We start from the raw sequence: 23,630 nt of genomic DNA, 5'->3' as shown, positions 1-23,630 counted from the left end.
TAAAAAATATAAAAATAAATTTTTTTATTTTAAAAAAATTATTTTAAATATAATTACATCAAAACAAAATACTAAAACAATTAATTTTAAACAAAAAAATAAATCAAATTTTAACGACAAACAAGTTAAAACTCAATCCTAAATAATATCTTAACAGATACAAATCCACGACCACATAAAAATTCAAATAGTATAAAATCCATAACAGAAGAAGTTAGTACATGGTGACATCATACCTATTTTTTCAATTGTTACTATAATGGATGAACCTGAAGACACCATAGTTTCTTTCTTTCCATTTAAACCTAGCCTAATGTTAATCTAAAACAAAACTTGATGTTAATCTAAAACAAGTTTTGAGTTACGGGCTAGGCAAATTGACCAAAATTAATCTATTTTTTTATATAAAAAAATAAAAATAACATCTGTTTTTTTAAAAATCCACAAGTTTTTACCAAGTTTTAACTAGGTTTTTCTTAGTCTGCCCTGATAGCAAATTAATCCGAGTTTTTTTACCAGTCACACCAGGTTGAATAGCTGAATTTATAGAACCACTTTGAGATGCATATCCAACATCAATGGATAAAGCATGTCTCATAAATCAGGCAAGATAAACTAACAGAAGATAATCATTAGAATAAACCAGTGGCTGCAAACAACACCTTCGCCAATAGTGGTAGATGCAAAACACAGTACCAGAACAAGCAAAATAGTAGCTACTGAGACAACAACAATCCTAGTTGCAGCGGCACCACGAGAAACGGCAGTCTAGATACAAGACTGCAACAAACCTTTCAGTTCTTCATGTAAGGCTGGATGCAGTCGATTGCCTTTATGTTTAATAATAATATCAAAAAAATCCCAAGTACGTTTTTTGGTTAGAAAGATCTGTGATCCAAACTGCGGAGCGGCGTGGTACATAACCTGCTTAAGGAACTAAAAGTTACGAAGTTATTTACATATCCCAATGGATTGGTGGGAATATTCGTCGGTTATTTACAAAGTGAACAGTTGTACGAAACCCCAGTAACATATTAGCAGTAACCCACAACTCCGCTTCACAGTCAAACCACCTAAGCCTCACTCTTGTCCACAATATTTAACATGGTTAATGAACCTTCCACATAATAAAAGAATAACTGCACACCTGAAAGGAAAAAAATAAGCACGTTAGTGTCTGGCAGCATGATCAATCTCAACGCACTCGTTTTGATGAACCAAAAAGATTTCAAGTGTAGAAAATTACCTCTAATCAAATTCATCACCTTCATTTTCAAATTGATTCTCCATTTTCTGAGCTTCATTGTTATTATTTACAAACTTGAGCTGAGCCTCCGTTCTTGAGCTCTCTCTATTATTTACAACCTCAAGCCGAGAATTAGTTTCAGGGCTGCCGTTGCTATTTACAATGCCCCTAGTTTCTACTGGCATCCTAGAACCATTCCACCCAGTTTCTTCAGCACCATTGTGAAGTTCAGCCACTACAGCACCATTCTCAGTCATGGAGTCAAGGGAGCCAGAGCTGCTCCTGCAAGAAAGCCTGCCATTTTCAGACGGCCCGTAACTTTGATGCTGCAGACGCCCGTTACTATTGCTATCTAAGGAAGAAACCCTGTAAGTGATAGAAATTATATTTGCATGATAATCAATACGGGTTCTCACTGTTGCGCATAAAAAATTATGAAAGGAAAAACAGGAAATAATAAATAAATCAATGATGTGGACTCCAATAAAGATGTTTCAGTAACCTGCAACTTCTAAAACTTAGCCGCTTACAGTACCCAAAAAATTAAACAAAGTTTTCCTTGGTCACGGATTTCATGATTCAATCATCCCTCAATAAATGCTCCAATCTGATCAGCCCATAAAAATACATGCTGCCAAAAATCAAAATGTTTTTATCCCCTATCAACTTAACAGCATTTGAGGAAATGAATTTGTTTGACCATAAAACAGAATATACATCTACAATAGGAATCTAAAATACTTTTGATCAACTTTGAGGCCATCTTCTGAGGAATTAAATAAAGATTGTAATCAGGTGAAAAAACGATAATCAAAAACACTTGATCAGCACAGTAACAATTTTTTTTCTTTCTACAGATTAAGTCACATAAGGTAGGATCATTCCAAAACAAACTATACTGGGTAAAAATAAGAGAACATTGATATCAGCAAAAATATAAGATTTTCTGCTGAGAAACAAATATATTTTGGTAGGAAACAAGAGCCTTCTACATACAAAATTGAACTCCAATCTGTAAAAGGCCAAATTCTTTCGACGCTTTTTAAACCTGAGGGATTTTTCCATTTTGAAGGGGCTAATGAGTTTTATTCAATAAAGTTGAAGACTTCAACATAATCAGAAAAGTAAATGGATACAAAACTTTTACGCCTACCTTGTATGTAGAAATTTTGGTGTTTGAAGATAATCAAAAAGTGGGACCAGGTCTTTTGACCTTGCTTCAATCATGCGAGTTGGAATTCTTTCAATCTCAATTTCCCCTTGCAATGCATCTGCATCATCCACTTTTATCCCCTCTGTCATCATTGATTGGAAGTATATCTGGCAACCAATTGACAGCATTTCAGACACGAATTAAAATGTGCATCTTTTTTATTAACAGTTTTTTAAAATACCTCAGGTTTTGCCCATAATGGGAAACGAGGTTGATGCATGTGCAGTTCAGCTTCAGAAATATACAAATAATGCTTTTCCTCAGAGCTGATCTTTGCATTTGTGACTGCACTATCTTCAGGATATATACTATTTCCTTTCTTTATGCCTTCAGGATGTATCTTGTTGCTATCAGAATTTCCATTGTCACCATATATATCAACATTATCTTCTCGATCTCTTCGATTTTGTTTCTGACATATATTCCACTTCTGCATTGCCTCAACTACTAACCTTCCATCATTTTCCGCAGCTGATTCATAAGTTGCATTAAGTCCAGATGCAATTGCCATTGAATCTACACTAGCTGATATCCTCAATGCATATTGTATCATAGAACCAGAAGGAGAGAAAACTAGAAGATGGTACTTTGACTTGAAAGACGCTCCATCCACATACATATCATTACTGCCTTTGCATTTGTGAAAAGATGAGGCAATAGCACCGGAAAGGTAACCCTGTCTGCCTGTAGCAGCCACTGCAGCACCAGTTACAGTGCCTCTCCACCCATTATTTCCATTTCTTATTCTGCTGACAGCAGATAGTGTGAGTGGGGGGCCAGATGCACAAAGGCTCTGTTGACCATGCATTTGCAAACCTAAACTGGGCAGGCAACGAACAGTCGGCTTGGTCATTACTCCCAATCCACTATTTTTCATGACATGACCAGATTCAGAAGATTGAAAGTTCATTGATCCTCCCAAGGGATTAATAGCAAACAAATGGCTTGTTCCCCTTGATGAACTTATCATAATCCAGTAGCTGTCATCACTGAAACTGATGTCCTGTATAACCTGAGAAACAAAACCAGAAGAGACATGAACAAAGATCAAATCTATCTGCACATGATGCAATAATCCAAAACAAAATATAAGAACATTTGTTCTGGTCTTACAGCATTTGTAAATCCACGTTGCAGCCTGTACAGGTGTATATGAGATGCACCAGCAGAGGAGCTTCCTTGGAGTCCAGGCATTATTTTGAAAACATTAATGTTATGACCCTGGACTGAGGCAGTCACTAAAAGGGTCCCACTAGAATCAAAGCACAAAGCAGAGATAGGACTCTTGTGTGCTCTAAACTGGGCAATAGCAAGTTTACTGACAATATCCCTGACAACAACCTGAAAAACCAGGAGTAAATAAGAGGGGGGGTTCTACAATAGCAATCATACTTGTACCAGTTCATTAAAGAAAATCCAAATCGAGGCAGAAAAGACATGCAGATGAAACACAGATGAAACACAATAGCATCATCTCATAACTATTTCCTAACATAACATTACTGGGCAGAAATTCATCCCTTGGAAAAAATGAACATTACTTGCATGGGTGTGCCAGTTAATACTCTTAAGGTGCCATTGTTATAAAGTAATATCATGCATTTCTCCAAAAAGAAACTCATTAGAGCAAACAAAACACATTTACTTTAGAATTAACACAAAGGTAAACAGAAACAGTGTGGAAAAGAAAGGTTCTAGTAGCACTTGGAACAAAACAAAAGGGGAAGCACAATACACACCATTCCAATGTTATCTGCATCTGGAAAATAGCCATTAACAGTTCCATTGCTTTTCCAGCTAGGATTCCCTGACTGGAGGGAACCATGGGAATCAGGTAAGAGCTCTGAACAATACCTGGACAGCCTCTTATATCCCATGTCTCCCAGGGTCACAATTCCAGCAGCAAGTTGCTTGCTTGATTCTTTTGCATAATGAGCAACCAAGCTCCCATTTGAAGTGAAGCCAGAAAAACTCACAGAAGGTGTTAGATGTTGCGGGCTCACACGACCAGAATTGGAAACCACAACTGGACTTCCACTATAAGCCAGCCACCTGGGACCAACTGCTAGAGGCCCGTAGCCTATACCCCCGGAACCAGGAGAACCCATGACCATAGGATTTGTAAGAATAGTATATTCCCGCTGCAATGTTGTGGCATTAAAACAATGTACCTGCATCAGAAAAGCCTAACTATCACATGCTGGAAAAAAAATGCTTGAAAAAAAGACAAATCTGTACAAGCAAACAAACCTGAGACGATTGAGAAATAGCCACAATTTGAGAGCTGCACCTTACAGAATAAACAGCTGATCTGAACTTTAGCACGTGTACATAAGACTGAGATCTAAGAGAATAAAACCGGACAACAGTTGACACGGTGCTACCATTAACAGGGTCATGGTTATTAGAAACATTCCCATCTTGTACACCATCAGCACAAACTACCAAAAGAGGTCGGTTGTAAGCAAACTTGTCTTCTGATCTCTTTGATGTTATTGGTTTTGGTAGCATTTGTAAGAATGACACGGGACCATCATGTCTGGAAACAAGGTCGCGGACATTATTTGCTTCTTCAACATCCCAAACCTGGAAACCAGATTGATATCCCAATAAGAGGACTTGACGAATGACATCATCATCACCCTCTAACTTGTCAAACCCAGCCCAGCGGACCTGCATATTATACAACTGATAAAGGATCAGAGCTCTCTCCATTCAGATCTTGATTTCAAGAACTCCAAATCAACAGGCCAGATTTCTGTGCACCCAGTATTTCAACTTCTCTCCATTATGACCAGAAGTCATACACTAGTATCACATTCAATTTATAGTGGATTATAAAATCAACAGTCCAAATCGCTGTGATTTAACTTGCAAGATAAGTACAAATAAGCATGCTAGAATTTTCACTCTCCAAATTGCAGCAGAGAACATCAGCCTTATCATCCAAAATAAAATTACAGAAGACTTATATCTATATCTATCAATGTCCCCTAAATCAATTGAAAGATATATTTGAAGCCCCAAGCATCAATTTATTCAACAAGTTTGAAATGGCTAGCACCACAGTTCACCATATCTTTCACATGAAGCGTTTATTTGGTTAGGGAAGGGATTAATTGGCTTAGAACTAAAAGAAAGGAAGACAAAAAGTAATCCATCTCTCCAGTTATTTGAGATGCAAGGAAAGTTAGGAAAGAAATCAAACTTTGAACCCAAAATTCTCTTGTTTGATTTGACTAATAAAAGAGTATTTAGATGAAAGATAAGAGAGCAAAAACCAACTCCATTCATGCCTTCTCTCTTAATTATTTCAACTTTGTTCACTTGAAAATATATCAGAATCAAAGAAGAAGGTACATAATCCACTCAATCATGCAAGGCAGTACCGTTCCTACTCTTCCATCCCTCGCTATCCATCCACCATTCCCTCTTTCACTCAAAAATAACAACCAGTTCCAAATTTCCCCTGCCTAACCTGAATTAAACCACTTTTAACTAGTAAAGAACACATTTAATAGTATCAAAACACCATAAATGAGCTATTTTGCACATTCAAACTCCATAATCTTGACTTGGATCACAAATTTAACACCAACATCTTTTAATTTCCAAACTAAATCACACGCCATATATGAACTGCTTATGCTTCAAAAATCCCACTTTATTCCCAATCTCAACTTGAGCACTTTAGATTCACAGGTTCACACACATGTACACAAACCTCTTAAAAAGAACAATACTTTCAATTAAAAATTCAACATGGCCCTCTCTAAAATACCAGAAACAAAAACCATATAGCCTAACTAGATTGCACATTCAATCTCTCTAACCATAAATCAACAATCTAACATCTTCGCTTCTCTACAATCTTACACAACATAGACAAAAAAGTCATAAAAAAGGTTTAATTTTTTTACCTGATCATGATTGGCATCATCATCCCTATCCACAATAGACTGTGCAACCGACGCAGCAGACCTCGCAACCGTTGATGCACCGGACGAAACAATCCTCAAATAACTCGAAATCGCCCGAAACGAGCTCGGCAAAAAACCATTATTATTAATATTATTACCATTAACTCTCCCTTGCAAATTCTTCTGCTGCTGTTGTTGAACATCACTGTTAATACTACTATTCCTCATAATAGTATCAACAAAAGCCAAAAAAAAACAAGGTAACAAATACCCAATTTGCTATAACCTCTGATTCTCCAATTTCCCTTTTTAGCATAACAAAAGACTGCTCCTTTTTTGAAGAATCAAAAAACCATAGTAGAAATCGAACAGGGGAAAAAAAACCCTGAACTCAACCCAAAATAAAAAATTGAATCTGCTAGGTTACAAGTGCATCCATGACTTCCAATTTTATTTATATGAAAAAAAGCAGCTAAACTAAAGGCAAAAATAAATATATATGTATATTAAAAAAACCACCAATTCAACTTCAAAAAATATGTTTTTTTGGGGGGTGTTTTGAGGCAAAAAAAAGATCTAAAGAAAACCCAATTAAGAGAATGATTAAGATAAATGGAGGAATATACAAAGAGATGAATAAATATTTTTGATTGTCTAAAAAATTAAATAATTTTATGGCACAGAGAATTTGATTTAGGTGATTAATTTGATTTTTTTTTTCTTTGAAGGTTTCTTCAGAGGAATTTGAAAGAGAAAAGGATAATGGGAAGAGGAAGGATTTAGCGTGGTGAAAGAGAAAATAGAGGAAACGTGTCTCCGTTCACGTCTCTGTCTCTCTCCGCATCCAGTTTTATCGTGTTATATATATATAAAGAAAGAAAGAAAAGCACGATAAAAAGATGGACGTCTGGTTGCTGTTGCCTTTAATTAAATGAGGTCAATCAATTTTCACCTTCTCCGTTTTAACTTGTTTTTTTCTTTTTTAAATAAACCAAGCCTGGAGGTGTATATTTAATTATTTATGAAAAATGTAAACTAAATGCAAAATAATTATTTAGTCCTTAAATCAAGCAGTTAACTTTAAAAAATATTTTCATAAATATGCTAATTTTTAATAAAAAATAATTCTAGACAAATAAAAAAATATATAAAAAGTTTTTTTAAATAATTTTAAAACTCAGTTTTATTTGATGAGTTAATTTAGATTAAGCTAACTTAATATTAAAATTAGAATAAATTTTAAAAAAAATAAAAAAAGATAAAAACCTAGTTGACGAGGCAAAACTCTTACTTGTTTATTTTTTATTTATTTAATAAAAATAATATAATTTTATTTTATAAAAAAATAATTAGGTTAATTAAAGATAACATGGTGAAAATTTATAAACTTATGATCTAAATCTTTAATTTAAATCTTTAATTGAATTAATTACAGATCAAGTTTAAAAAAAATAATTTTTTATTGGAACATGAAAAGGCAAATTATATGAATTCAACTTTAGTGTATTTTTGATATTATAGTACAAAATATTTTTTAAAAATATTTGAAGGGAAAATATAATAAAATAATATTTTTTAAATTTTTTATTTTTTACTTCAGCAAACTTAAACTATAAAAAATATTAATTGGATATTTAAAAAAATAAATATATTTAAAAAAAAACTAAAAATAAAAGTCACCTTACTGAGTGGATTAATCGAACAATAAGAGCCGTCCAACCATCAATAGGTAAGTAGTGAGTTTATAGATGGAGCTAGAAAAGGTTGACATCTCTCAATATCCTATTATTATTTTCTACCATAAAAGTAAATAATTATTATTGTCGGATTTTAAAAAAAAAATTGTCTGTTTTTTTTTTATTCTTCCTCTTGAAGCTGCGGGTTCGAGAATGCTAGCGGATATGTTTAGTTAGGTTTTCCTGCACGGTTAAACTAGCGTGTATTTCTTGTATTCTTGGCATTAATGTTGAGTTTGCCAAAGCTGTGATCAATGTGATCTAACGGTGCATATCTCAGGATCAATGGGCCCTGAAGAGGATCATATATAGAATGTAGGGATATTTAAGGGATCGAGCATGAAACACGATAATTTCTTGGCTTGAATGGTTTGCTTGAAAAGCTAAGTTTTCTTGAGTGGCAGGCAACCAGCATTCAATCATCCAGATTATTTGTTTTTATATTTTAAAAAAAAATATTATTTATTTTTTTATGTTTTTATGTCATTTTGATATATTAATATTAAAAATATTTAAAAAAAATATATATTATTTCAATACTTTTCTAATTAAAAAACACTTTAAAAAACAATACTCCTAAACAAGCTTAAATACTTGTTTCAGAATCTAATATAAATTGTTTTTTAAAACATTTTTATTTAAAAATATGTATTTTTTTATTTTTTTTAAATTTATTATTTATATCAACATATTAAAACAATCTAAAAATATTTAAAAAAAATCTATTAAAAAAAATTAATCTTTTTTCATAACACAATCAATCCTAAACACCAGAGGCTGTTCAGTTCAACACTCAACAGCTTGGGCGATTATTCAATATTCTAGTCAAGACTTGGTGTCCAAACTTAAGCTTGTGAAAGATTGGGAGTCAAGGGATAGGTTTTTGAATTTGGTCCATCATCCACTACCCGTTTCATTTCAAGTTCATTGTAGAGAATAATAAATTTGTATAATAACTTCTAGTAAATCCGTACATAATAATTAATATTACAATTAAGAGTGTTTAAAAAACAACCAATCAATTAAACCAAAATAAAATAATTAAAAAACCAAACTAATAAAAAAATCAATTAAAAAATAAAAAAATTACCTGATTCGGTTCATTTCCAATTTAAAACAACTTCAACGGAATAAATGAGATCAAATAAACAGGTTTAATTGAATTAAAAAAATATAAACAAACATTCTAGACCTCAATATCTTAACCCTTTCCCGCCCCTCTTTCCCGACGCCGCTCCATGTACTCTTACATCTTGCTAATGAGCTCCAGGTTCCCTTCTTATCTTTCACAGCTCTGGATATCCCACTCTTTTACCTCTTTAATTCCCATAGTTTATTCAAATAGCTCTCAATTGGCTTTTCCCTTTCCTCCCTTCCCCTTCCCATTTCCCCCCATTTCAAGCTGCCTCTCCCTCCCTCGCTCTCCTTTGTGCTCATCTTTTTCATGTATTAACATTAAATTTTATTTTATTTTATCACTCTTGTTTATTTTATAATCACTCTTGCCCTCTAATTTATTTCATAGTATCTTTGCAAAAATAACAACAATGATAATGTCAAAAACGTTTTGATTTTTAATGTTAGAAAATCGATCCAAATGGAACAAAACTAATTTGATTTAAACCGGTTCTTAGTTCGATCTAGTTTATATTAATAAAAAAATATTATTTTTTTATTTTTGTTGAAATTTAGAGTTAAAATCAGATCATGAACACCCCTAATTACTATGATTTTCTATATATGATATCATGTATTATTTTTTAATTAATCTTCTGATTTTGAAAATTGAAACATGTGGGTTTAAAAGCTTATTGATCTTCTGCAGTATAATTAAAGTTCAATGATTTCCTTTTTAATTATGATTTTAAATTTCGTAGTTATACTTTGGATTAAACTTACTTAGCTTGAATACTTGTTTCACAATCTAATATAAATTGTTTTTTAAAATATTTTTATTTAATAATATGTATTTTTTATTTTTTAAAATTTATTATTTATATCAACATATTAAAACAATCTAAAAATATTTTAAAAAAAATCTATTAAAAAAAATTAATCTTTTTTCATAACACAATCAATCCTAAACACCAGAGGCTGTTCAGTTCAACACTCAACAGCTTGGGCGATTATTCAATATTCTAGTCAAGACTTGGTGTCCAAACTTAAGCTTGTGAAAGATTGGGAGTCAAGGGATAGGTTTTTGAATTTGGTCCATCATCCACTACCCGTTTCATTTCAAGTTCATTGTAGAGAATAATAAATTTGTATAATAACTTCTAGTAAATCCGTACATAATAATTAATATTACAATTAAGAGTATTTAAAAAACTGAACAATCAATTAAACTAAAAAAACCAAAAAATAATAATTAAAAAAACCAAATTAATTAAAAAATAATCACCTAATTCAGTTTGATTTTAATTTTAAAAAACTTAAACTGAATAAATGAGACCAAATCAAACAGCTTTAATTGAATTAAAAAAATATAAACAAACAATCTAGACCTCAATGTCTTAACCCTTTCCCACCCCTCCTTCCTGACGCCGCTCCATGTACTCTTACATCTGGCTAATGAGCTCCAGGTTCCTTTCTTATCTTTCACAGCTCTGGATATCCCACTCTTTCACCTCTTCAATTCCCATAGTTTATTCAAATAGCTCTCAATTGGCTTTTCCCTTTCCTCCCTTCCCCTTCCCATTTCCCCCCATTTCAAGCTGCCTCTCCCTCCCTCACTCTCCTTTGTGCTCTTCTTTTTCATGTATTAACATTAAATTTTATTTTATTTCATCACTCTAGTTTATTTTATAATCACTCTTTCCCTCTAATTTATTTCATAGTGTCTTTGCAAAAATAGCAACAATGATAATGTCAAAAACATTTTGATTTTTTGATTTTTAATGTTAGAAAATTGATCCAAACCAAACAAAATCAATTTGATTTGAACCGGTTCTTGGTTCAATCTAGTCTATATTAACAAATAATGTTATTTTTCGATTTGGTTGAATTTTTAAATTAAAACCAGAACGTGAAAACCCTAGTTACTATGATTTTCTATATATGATATCATGTATTATTTTTTAATTAATCTTCTGATTTTGAAAATTGAAACATGTGGGTTTAAAAGCTTATTGATCTTCTGCAGTATAATTAAAGTTCAATGATTTCCTTTTTAATTATGATTTTAAATTTCGTAGTTATAAAAACTTTTATTTTAAGAGTGTATTAAAAAATAATAAAAAATTTATCTAAATTTAAATTTTTTAATTGAATTAATTATTTAACTATGAATTCAGTATACTGCATGATTTGATATAACTATTGTTTCAGTGAATTTTACTGAAACCCAAATCACTGGGCAATCCTCCTTAATTAGTGAATAATTAACTATTAATTTAGCCCCATTTTATTAGGATGGACTTTTGATCCTCGTTGATAAAGGAGGATGCAGTTTTTTATTTTCTTGGCACTTAAAAAAAAAATAGTCTATCTATGAATTTTATTGCTCAAACAATGGAGAAAAACAAAATCTTCTTGCATCATGAATTAAAGCTAATCTAGAATAATATTCTTTATAAAAGGTTTTAATATCATCTGCGTTTTTGTCCCGTTATTTTTTTAAAAAAAAATCAACACTGTCCATAAAAAAATTGGTAAAATAACATAATTTAAGAAATTTTTAACAAAATAATATAGTTTGGCCTATGTCTCATTTTTTATTGGCGGTAATTTTAAATACAATAATTAAAAACCATAATATATATATATATATATATTAAAATATTCTATTTAAAATCTTTCACTCAGAGTATTCTCCAGGAATCTTCGTCAATATTTACAAGGGTTGAAGCTTTAAGATGGTGGCATGATTGTGCCTCAGGAAGTAAAAATGTCACCCTTAAATTTTTATAAAATAATATAAATTATATATTAAAATTTTATTTAATAAATTAAATTTTATCAGTAAAATAATTATTTAACATGATTTTAAAATTCTAATAACTAAACAGTCATGAATTCAAATTTTATTATCCTTGTAATGTCTTCTAATTAAAAACATAAGGTAGTATAAATTTATAGAAATTTTAAGTCAAAAAAATTAAATGATTATAAATTTAAATTTCATTATCTTCAATCTAATTAATAAAACTTAAATATAAGCTAATGTTAATATATATAAGTTTTAAACTTAAATAATTTTTATTTAAATAAATATATTAAAAAATAATATAAATCATATCTTATAACTTTATTTAATCATTTAAATTTATAAAAAAAAATATTTTACACAAATAAGCTAAGGATATGAACTGAACTTATAATTGAAAGAGTTTTATCAGAACACCCTGTTGTTTGCACTGCATTACAGGAATAATACAAATTTAATTATTCACACATAATCAATTATTTAGTATTTTGTTTATATTATTATAATCAATATTTTTCGTGTGTTATCAAATTAATTATATTTGTGCATATTTGAGAAAAAATATTAATAGAACATTTACCCATAAAATTAATTTTTATGGAATTTTTTTTTCCAACATGGTATTAATCTTTAAAGTTTCTTTTATTGATTAAAATTAAATTTATAAAAAATCCATATCATAAAACTAAAATAAAAAGGTTATAATTTGTTTTAATAAAAATATATACTGTATTTTATTTTCTCAATCCATTTCAAGATTAAATTTTGAATTATTTGTTTAAATATTTTTTGTATCATTTTATTTTATAATTTTATTAAGAAAAGTGGCCTAATTAAAAAAATAAAAAATAAAATAACATATAAATTAACTCCTATATAATGATAGATTGTTAAACAACTTGAAGGACATGATATGAGTTGATCTATCATAAAAAAAATAGATTTCAGAATTTTTCTACTTTTACATCTTACCAAAAAGTATTCAATATAATCTTAAGCTAAAGTTTATGGTATGATTTTTCAAATGGTTAAAGAAAAAGGAATTTGTAATAAATTTGTGTTAAAAAATAATGATTCTAAATATTTAGTTGGGAAATTCTCATCATATTTTTCTCCATTCAACTTGGTATCAATAATTTGAATATTTTTTTTAATATGCCTACATATATCAATACATAAGCAATCTAAGTACTGTAATACCACTTTGAATGCATCCATTCTGATAATCTTATATTTTAAAAAAAAAAAAAAGAGAATAGAAAATTATATTTTTAAAAAAAAAAAAGAGAATAGAAAATTATATGCTTGACATATTAAAAAAAATAAAAAAATGAGATGTTCACTTTTGATGCATTCAAGAAAAATATTATAGTTTTACCATGTAAAATGGATCCATTAGTGCAATGAATTACATGATATGCAACCTAATAATTATTTTATTGACCAATTTAAAAAACATAAAAATATTGAGAATGGTATTTATGGAATTAATTGCACCACTAAAAAAATAGAAATACATCACACCCATGACAAGAAAAAATATTAATAAAGTAAATAAACTAATTTACACATGGAATTAAAAATATTAATAAAGTAAATAAAAATATTAAAACCCTGAAGATTAACTCCATGGAATTAATTACATCCAATTTATAAAAATAAATCACACCTACAATAATAACAACAACAATAAAAATAATTAAAAAATATAATATCTAACAAAAAAATAAATAAAATTAACATGCTAATACCAAAATCATTCTGATCCCTGTCGTGGTAGGCTGGCATGGTGGCCAATCGAAGGCTTGATGCTGGGGAAATGTCTTCTTCACCGCGAAGGAAAAATCGTGGGAAGATACATTTCCGTTAAAAACAAATTGAAGGAAAAATCGTGGGAAGAAATCATTTAGGTGGTGGTCAAGTGGTATTAAAAAATATAATATCTAACAAAAAAATAAATAAAATTAACATGCTAATACCAAAATCATTCCGGTCCCTGTCGTGGTAGGCTGGCGTGGTGGCCAATCGAAGGCTTGATGCTGGGGAAATGTCTTCTTCACCGCGAAGGAAAAATCGTGGGAAGATACATTTCCGTTAAAAACAAAAAAATTATTAAACATAATAATATTGCGTTATATCACTCTGGACTTGTGCTAACATTTTTATTTTTATTTTTATTTTATTTTTTTGTTAACTGAACAACAAAACTACAAGTAACTCGGTTTGCCTCTCCTCAAATTGGAAAAATATAATAATATTTGTGTTCTAGCCCCTAATTTTGGTTAAAGTATTTTACATAAAAATATTTTTCTAATTTTATTATATTTTTATTAATATTGAAAATAAACAAAGAATAGATACACTTGTTTATTTTTGTGTTTTAAAAGTATTTTAAAAAAATAATTATTTTTTTATTTTTTATTTTAAATTAATATTTTTTTAATAATTTTAATAATTTTAAAGTGTTGATATTTTAAAAAATAACCGAAATAACATGTAAAGTTAAGTCAGAGGGAATTGGCTAGTGACTTGTTGGTAAGCTGACAGGTGACATGTCGGATATAATTGAGGCACGAGGGATGGCCGATTTTACTCTCACAAGCATGTTTGATATTGAAACGACAGGCACTCTATATTAATTACCAGTAAACATAGTGCACTTGGAAGACTTGTGCGGGCGTTCATGAAGATTATTCTATGAAGTTTTCCATGTTTAGTCTTTGTAAAATAAAATGATTCAAAATCCTACTAATTTTATGTTATTTGTTTCCTCAATATGGGATGGATTTTAGAAATTATTCTAATTAATTTTTTTTTTAATTTAGAACTATATTTTATAATTAATTTACTATTTAATTTGAATATGATTGGTTAAAGCTCAATTCTGAACTTCTGGTTTTATGATTGATATAATCTATTATTTAATTATATCTTATAGTTTATTGCTTATCTAGACTTCATAGTTTAATGAAAACATAATTATAGATTAAGTTTTAGATCTTGCATCTTCCATTTGTTTATATAGAAAATTTTATATTGGTAAAAGCTTGTTTCTCGTTAAAAGATTTCAAAAAAAATATAATCAATGTAAAATATTTTCTGTTAAATCCTAAAAACTTATTTACATACTAGAAAATATTTTTAATTTTTAAAATCTTGTCAGATATTTTATGAATTATAAACTATTAAATTGTTTCAAATATCACCAACTAATATCATTGTTATTATTATTATCACTTTAACATCGACATATTTTACTATAACACCATCACTCCAACACTTTTATCATCACTGATATTATAATTATTATCATAACTATACACTACCAAGCTAATATATTAAGAATTTTGAGTTCAAAAATAGCAAAATCTAGAATGGCCAACTATTTTTCACTAGGAGGTTCCTTAAACCTGGATAGTCTTCCCTTTTGGTTTCTAGTTTGACCAAGATTTGATCCAAAACTTTCAACCCAATACTGACAAGCGACCTTACTTGCTGAGTTACTTACCGCTCACCATTTCAACCACTGATTTCACATAAAAAAAAAAAGGAAAAAAAGAAAGAAAGAGTTCATGTCATGGGAAATTTTATTACACCTTTAAAAATCTAGAATCATTTGAAGGTTTTTTTGTCCTCGGTAGTATATAGACACATAGATAATGTGTTTTAAGGATGTTGCAAGAGAATTAAAGAGCAATATTTAATGCACAGCTATAGGTTGAAGGTGATATCCACTAAATATCATCTTTTTGAAACCTGATATTAACTAAATATTACATTTTTAATATATAATATTAATTAAAATTTAAATAAATTGAACACCAACAAAACACACAGACGTTGTCTTCTCTCATGGAAAAAACCATTAACACAATCTCACGTGAACACGTGGCATTAGAAGGTCATTAAAGTTGCCATGTGTTTGTTGGGTTCAGGGTTACTAGGAAACCTAAATATACTGAACTTGTCAAAGATTTAAGGGTAAAGAACTAATCATTGCTATGAAAAATATTAACACCTCTATCGTACTCTATATGAGAGAAGCTGCTTTGTGATTTGATATGGTTTTGATAGTTTTCTGATCTGTGATTTATCTGCGGTTTAAGATTTAAGATTTACTTGTATGAATAAACCAGGTATTTAAGAATTTATTAAGGACTCATGTACCCAAATCAATTATTAGAAAAATGTTCTTCATAATTTGTGTATTATGGTGAAAATATTTATAATTAAAATTGATAAATATTTAAAATAACTTCGAGAAGTTTCTGGTCAACTCTGATATTTCAAATATTAGCCTTACTTATAGGTCCAACGTTCTATATCAAGATTTTTAACCATATTCTCATGAATTAAAAATGATGGTTTATTAAAATATTGACCAAGTTCTCATAAATTTAATAAACTAGTTATTAAATCTTAAAATATATGAAAATATGTATTTTAAATCTTCATATGAAAATACTAAGCAATATGATTTTCTTTATATTTTAGAGAAACTTGGTCATATGCAATTAAAACATTTAATTTTTTTGTCCTGTTTTTTTTCCTTTAAACATTCAAAAGCATATAAGAAAATTTTACTAATTAACCCATACTTTACTAACTAACCCACGCACCCTACAATTACATTTTTTACAAATCATCAAAATTTAAAATATTTCAAATAACACATTAAAAAAAAATTTGCAAAATAAACCCCTTAAAATTAAGAACAATACTAGGAATATCCAAGGAAACTATTTTTTTTTTTTGCAAAATAAACCCCCTAAAATTAAGGAACAATACTAGGAATATCCAAGGAAACTTCTAAGGTAGAGACAGTGTATGGGTCTCACACACCGTCGCCACTGGCAAAGCATAAACCCATATGTTGTTGCTGATGAAGTGGAAAATGGGTTGACCACGAGTAGTGTTTTTTCCTCTTCCTTTCAATGTTGGTGGTGAATCTTAATATCACTTGTAAAACAAACAAAAAAAAATCACAAAATAGTTTATTTAAAAAACATGTTAATTTAATTGTATTTTTCAAAGTTTGAAGAACACAATATAAATATATATAATTGTAAAAATAATATCGCAATACCTACACCCTAGCAGGAGATGAAGTATAACCTCTATAGTTTGGACTGTCATATCTGGAAATCTTAGTATTTAGGGCTTATCTACATGAAGATGTTTTCACGACCATAAATATTATTAAATAAAAATATTTTGTTACTTTTGTTGTGCATGAAAATATTCAAATCTAAATAGTTATTTAGATTTTTTTGATTCATATCTATAAAAGTAACAAACATCCCCAAATCTATTTGACCCCCTTCATCCATGCAAGACATAAATGTCTATACAAAGATGTCAATATAGTATATCCCTAGTTATATATAAGGAAATCATCAAAAATTTTCAAGAGCATCACATAAAATAAGGCAACATATCTTCATATGAGGTTAGTGAATAACACATTACCAAATAAATAGAGTATATATGCTCTGGTATACTTGTAAACAAATTAAAATCATCATAATAATTCATACAATCATAATAAATAATAAACATATTTAAATCATAATTGATCTTGTACCTCTGTAAGACCTCTTTGTAACCATCATTTGGTGGTGTCGAAAATATCTTCTTAATCCACTTAAGATGTATGTTATCTCCTGGTATATGTCAATGACTAAGTATTCAGTTATGTGAAATAACAAAACTAGACCTAGAAGCATCTTCAAATTCAGGAACAAGAAGAAGAATTTGATCATCAACATCATTATCAACATCATTTTCATCGTTATTATGCTTAAACTAGTCAAATCTATATTAATCAGTAGAAAGATTTTCAAATATAGTATCATTTATCACTTGCAGCAAATCATTTGATGATAAACTATTTTTACTTTTACTAATTGAATTTGAAGGACTAGAAGAAATTGGGACACACACATATTTTGATTGACTGCTCACATATAATATTATCATGTTCAAACCATTTTTAATGAAAGAATCAATTATTGTCTTAAAACTACCATCACACACAATGGGTACAAGATAATATTGTTATTCATCAATTTGACATCTCCAAGTTATTTCAATATCAATATCATTATAAGGCAAATATTTTTTTTATTTCTACATACAACATGCTTAAATCATTATTTAACAACAAACTGCTCCTGTCATTGTACTTGATATTATTGTTAACTTCACGAACAATATTGTTACCATAATGACTCAACATGGATATGTTATTAGACATTATATATATATATATATATAATTAGATTTTAGTTAATTTAACATATTTTTAAATAAATCGCGTTACCTCCACCTTAATTGAAAAAATTCATAGCAAATTCAATCAAAATCTCAAAATTTAATGTTAAAGCAAACTTAACAAAAAATTAAACATAATTCATAAAACCTTATCAATTGATATTTTTCATGCTCAATTGCATTAATTCAAACGCAAATTAATTTAATCTCAAGAAAATACTAAATTCATTAACTTATCAATAATTTAATGAAATATGTATTTCATCATAATTCAACTATATTTATGCTCTATTGCATGAATGTGTGTGTATATTTAACTTTATTATTAGTTTATAATTTGGCAACTTAACCTTAATTAAAAGCAACACATGATTAATTAAAATAATTAATTTATCATCAATTCAACTTATTTTTATATTTAACTATATCAAATAAAATTTAATTAAATGTATTTTAACTAATTTATCTGTGATTCAATAGACCCTAAATTTATCATAAATCTTAAATTCAACCTAAATAATAATTTGATTTTAATCAAACCAAACACAAATTAATAGAAATGTTGTATAGGTACCTTGCTTATAGGACTATAAGAATGGTTAGGGCATCGACAATAGCGGTGGTGGTAGCAAAAGGAACAGTGGATTTTTAACACAAAAACATCAAAGAATACTTAGAAACTAGGATAGATTAGTTTTTGTTGTTGTTGTTGTTGATTTAAGGGCAAAATCTAAGTGTTTAATGGGTTTTTTGAGAGGGAAATGGTGGTTTTTTATGTGAAAGAGAGACAACATTATATATTAATCTATTTAAATTTTAATTAATGTTGTGTTTATGAAGCACGAGATCTTAAGTTATTATGCATTAGAAACGCTACATATAATTGTCATATTTTATAAGTGTGACGAGATGAAACTATATTATTTTATCAACACTACATATAATTGTCATATTTTATAAGTGCTGTCATATTTTATAAGTGCGACGAGATGAAACTATATTATTTTATCAAAAAAAATTTAAATGATATTATTCCCTCAAATTTTAAAATTTATTGTGATAATTTGACAAAAATAACCTAAATTTTGCAGGTCATTTAAAAATTGTACATTTTGAGCAAATAATGGTTTGGAGCATTTGCAATGATGTAAGACTTATTTTCAATTTTGAGCTTTGTTTCAAGCTATAGGGCTCATATTTTTTTGTTGGTATTTGTTACTTTGTTGCAAAATATTTTTATATATTTATTTTTAATTTTTAATATTAATATATTAAAACCAGCAGAAATACAATTAAAAAAATAAAAAAAAATTATGACGTGGAAATAAACAATCATGAGTAAAAAATTGTATGCCACATCCAAATAGTTTTCGGTGCTTTTAGGACAATGACGAGCTTGACTTTCAATGTCCTTTTTAGCCTTTATTTATTTTTAAAAAATATAAATAAAAAATTTCACATGAATGGGCTTGTCACACATTTTGCCAAGCATGTTGATACACTTAGTCCAATATCTAAGGTGCATGACCTATGTTTACTAAACTCGTTATGTTTTTATTTTTAATTAACTTTCATAAAGATAAATAAGTTAAAATATCATTTATTAAATATTACTCAATTTATATTTAGTTTATTATAACATCATAATGATTTTTATAAAATTAACAAAAAGGAATTTTGTTATTTGTCTTTTTTTTCGTAAATTTTAATTTTTGTTTTTTTCTCATGTTTTTTTATATTATTCATATGATTATATAAAAAATAGACTTCAAAAATTTTCTAGCATGTTATTTTTACATTTTTTTTTCTAAAGCATCAATGTCATAATTATCAAAATAATATTTTTTTAATTAAATGTTCTTTTTTGATTCTACTATTTCTTTTGCTTTGAAAAATAAACATTCTCATAAAAAAATTGCCAAGAAAATAAAGTGCATTAATAGGATAAAAATGTATTTAATTAAAAAGATGCTTTTTTTAATTATTATTTCGTATTATGCAGAGTGTTTTGGATAGTTATTCTAATAACTTTTGATTTTTATTGAATGAAATACATTACTATAATTTTTTATGAGAAAATCAGATTCATAAAAAGAAAAGATTGTACTAGAAAATTATTTTATTTTGATAGAATTTAAACTATTACTTTTCTTATAAGAAATTGATGACATGTAATTAAATAAAAATTTGAATAACTCCTTGGAACACAAGATTAAATATTATGATTTGCATAGATTCTGTTAGCTTTTTGGTCCACAAGAAAAAAAGAATTAAAGCTAATAATTTTTTTTCTTTTTCTATTTAATATAATTTTTTTATTAATTTATTAATTTGTTTAACTTAAAATGTTGCAAAATACTTTATTTTTGGAGTTTTTTTTTAATTGTTGAGGATCTTCTTAAAAAAGATTTGGATTCTGTAAAAAAGACAACAATACATTAATAGAAAAAAAAATATATAAAAAAACGATGGTCTTATCTTCCATGTGCAACCTGCGAGCATTGGTTGCCATGTGCCACTATTTTAAAGACTTATTAAAGAATGTACCTCTCTATCCTTTAAAAAAATATACAAAACAATTCTGATTGAGAATTAAAAAACAAAATAAAACATACACAAAAATACTTAGATTGGAAATAGGAAAATAAAAATACGATTAAATTTAGAAAATTTATATTTAAATGGATATGTGTTGAAAAAAATAGTCATTCAATTATTATCAATCTAAATCAATATTTATCACTTCATTAAATATCATCCACCTTGTATTTTATGCCCATGGACAAAGATCATGCTCGTTGCCTTCCAAGCTAATTTTGAAGTATTGTATTTATGTAGCTTTCTAATCAATTACTATACTTAATAATGTTAAATTCAAAATTTATGTGATAAATGTTTAAACAAGGCTTGACGACGATAATTTTAATTTTTAAAAACATATACAATGTAAAACCATTAAACCATTAATCAACACTCAATATCTAGTGCGCTTCAATTTTACTTTTTAAAATTTTTTATTTATTAATATTTTTGAATGTTTTGATAGAATAATATTAAAAAATTAATTTTTAAAAATAAAAATTTTTAATATATTTTTTTAAAAAAATATTTTTTTATCGTTATTTCAAATAATCCAAAAACAACAACGGCGTAATAAAATTAACTATGAAAGTCCATATTATAAAATTAGCTGATTCTCCATTCACACAAGCTTAAAGTCCCTATTGGTGGCACACATATAAAATATACAGTAAACTTAGAAGGCGTCTAATTATAAAATGCGTCGCTATCCCCTTATTTTGTCTTCAACGCATATCCACGTAAGATTTTTCAATCCAACCACAGTTCAGGAGTATGGTTGAGAGTGTGATTATTAGTATTTTTAAATAATATTTTGTATTAAAATATATATTAAAATATATTTTTATTTTTTAAAAATTATTTTTGATATTAATATATCAAAACAATTTAAAATATATAAAACATATTAAATTTTAACAAAATAATTTTTTTTTGAATTTTATGGGAATATAGTTTGCATCGCTTTCCCATGCATAATTATTTTTTCAAGTATTTTTTATTTAAAAATATATTAAAATAATTTATTTTTTAAATAATTTGAAAATATTAAAAACATTTAATTTAAACTATAAAATAAAATAAAAAATTAATTATTTTTAAAATATAAAAAAAAACAAATTTCAAGACTTGATTAATAAAGAAATGTTAATTGTAAATATATATTGAAATTACAATAACATTTTCAAACATGAGCTCTGAGTTGTCGATGAACGTAATTGGTTAGGAGAATGTTTTAACTTTTTTTAAATAAAAAATATAATTTTTTAGTTTTTAAAAACATAATTTATATTTACAAAATATTATACTTAAAAAAAAACACCATTTCCCAAACACAGTTGGAGGTGGGTTGGTCAAAAACAGCCGGGTCTCTTTGGAGAAATTCAGTTTGACAATGGTGAGTCGATGGTAATGGTGACGGGGTGACGGCGGAGGTGACGGCAGTAAATATTTGATTATTAGCATGGCAGAGCACACCCTCAAGGGCAACAAAATTACATTAGGATATCAATTTTTTATTGAAGACAACTTTATTCTTCATTCTCGTAAATTTGATTGCATCAGCAAGCTTTTGGCAAATATTTTAATGCTATGTACATGCCGAAGGATGCTCGATTGTATAAAAGATTGAAGAAAATTTCTTTTTTGGAACGTGAAAGCCAGCTTGATTGAAGGTGACTTAAAGGCGGCTTTTCTTCACCTTGTAAAGCATAGACTTCTTCCTCTGTGGTCGCATCTGGGAATGCCAAGAAATTAGCTGGATCACTCGCCAACATTATTAACATCACATCATTACACTTCCCGTCATATTATTAAATCCGGCATCTTCTATACTTGATTTAAGATTTGGATTATGAAATGAGTTAAAGTTAATCTAAGTCATTTTAAAATAATATTATTTTAATTTAAAATAAAATTAAAATGATGTATTTTAATTTATTTTTTAACAATTAAAATAAATTTTAACAAAGGTTGAACGAAACATTAATTAACTTATTAAATTAATTGAATTTTGACTGACTCAATTTTAATTTGATTTATTTTAAAACTTGATTTATTAGCTCAGGTTTAATATCATTATTTCTTAGTTATAAAATAAAAGAAAGGTTAATTTAATATGAAAAATAAAACCTTTCTTAGTAAATAAGTATTTTGAATAGAAAACCTTAGCTCAGTTTGACAATGGTGAGTCGATGGTAATGGTGACGGGGCGACGGCGGAGGTGACGGCAGTAAATATTTGATTATTAGCATGGCAGAACACACCCTCAAGGGCAATAAAATTACATTAGGATATCAATTTTTTATTGAAGACAACTTTATTCTTCATTCTCGTAAATTTGATTGCATCAGCAAGCTTTTGGCAAATATTTTAATGCTATGTACATGCCGAAGGATGCTCGATTGTATAAAAGATTGAAGAAAATTTCTTTTTTGGAACGTGAAAGCCAGCTTGATTGAAGGTGACTTAAAGGCGGCTTTTCTTCACCTTGTAAAGCATAGACTTCTTCCTCTGTGGTCGCATCTGGGAATGCCAAGAAATTAGCTGGATCACTCGCCAACATTATTAACATCACATCATTACACTTCCCGTCATATTATTAAATCCGGCATCTTCTTGATTTAAGGTTTGGATTATGAAATGAGTTAAAGTTAATCTAATTAAATTTAAAATAACATCATTTTAATATAAAAAAATTAAAATGATGTATTTCAATTTATTTTAAAAAAATCAAAAT

General features: G+C 28.2%; 1 protein-coding gene across 2 annotated transcripts; it reads right to left on the bottom strand.

Annotated features, from left to right (window-relative positions):
• Window positions 1–852: 852 nt before the first annotated feature.
• Window positions 853–7,231, bottom strand: LOC105130186 (autophagy-related protein 18f-like). Of its 2 annotated transcripts, XM_011032582.1 has the most exons (8): window positions 6,380–7,231; window positions 4,710–5,132; window positions 4,199–4,630; window positions 3,573–3,800; window positions 2,641–3,471; window positions 2,400–2,566; window positions 1,247–1,612; window positions 853–1,147 (listed from the first exon to the last, which is right to left on the bottom strand). In XM_011032582.1, exons 1-7 carry the CDS (start codon window positions 6,605–6,607, stop codon window positions 1,249–1,251), a joined length of 2,673 nt encoding a protein of 890 aa, XP_011030884.1. In that variant the 5' UTR covers window positions 6,608–7,231; the 3' UTR covers window positions 853–1,147; window positions 1,247–1,248. The 2 variants fall into 2 exon arrangements, with proteins under 2 accessions (XP_011030884.1, XP_011030885.1); XM_011032583.1 differs by lacking the exon at window positions 853–1,147 and having other exon boundaries at window positions 1,514–1,598.
• Between the last annotated feature and the right edge of the window lie 16,399 nt (window positions 7,232–23,630).

Source organism: Populus euphratica, unplaced genomic scaffold, assembly GCF_000495115.2.
Source record: "Populus euphratica unplaced genomic scaffold, PopEup_1.0 scaffold95.1, whole genome shotgun sequence".
In the NCBI taxonomy this organism is placed as follows: domain Eukaryota; kingdom Viridiplantae; phylum Streptophyta; class Magnoliopsida; order Malpighiales; family Salicaceae; genus Populus; species Populus euphratica.
The sequence above is the reverse complement of the archived record's forward strand: the minus strand, read 5'-3'. Positions and strand labels throughout refer to the sequence as shown.

What these genes read in the sequence shown, in the direction of transcription:
- LOC105130186 (XM_011032582.1), bottom strand. Translation starts at nt 6,607, where the DNA reads ATGAGGAATAGTAGTATTAACAGTGATGTTCAACAACAGCAGCAGAAG. An exon ending in CTATTTCTCAATCGTCTCAG is followed by an intron (nt 4,631 to 4,709) that starts GTTTGTTTGCTT and finishes TTTCTGATGCAG; the next exon opens with GTACATTGTTTTAATGCCAC. An exon ending in CATTATGGGCAAAACCTGAG is followed by an intron (nt 2,567 to 2,640) that starts GTATTTTAAAAA and finishes ATTGGTTGCCAG; the next exon opens with ATATACTTCCAATCAATGAT.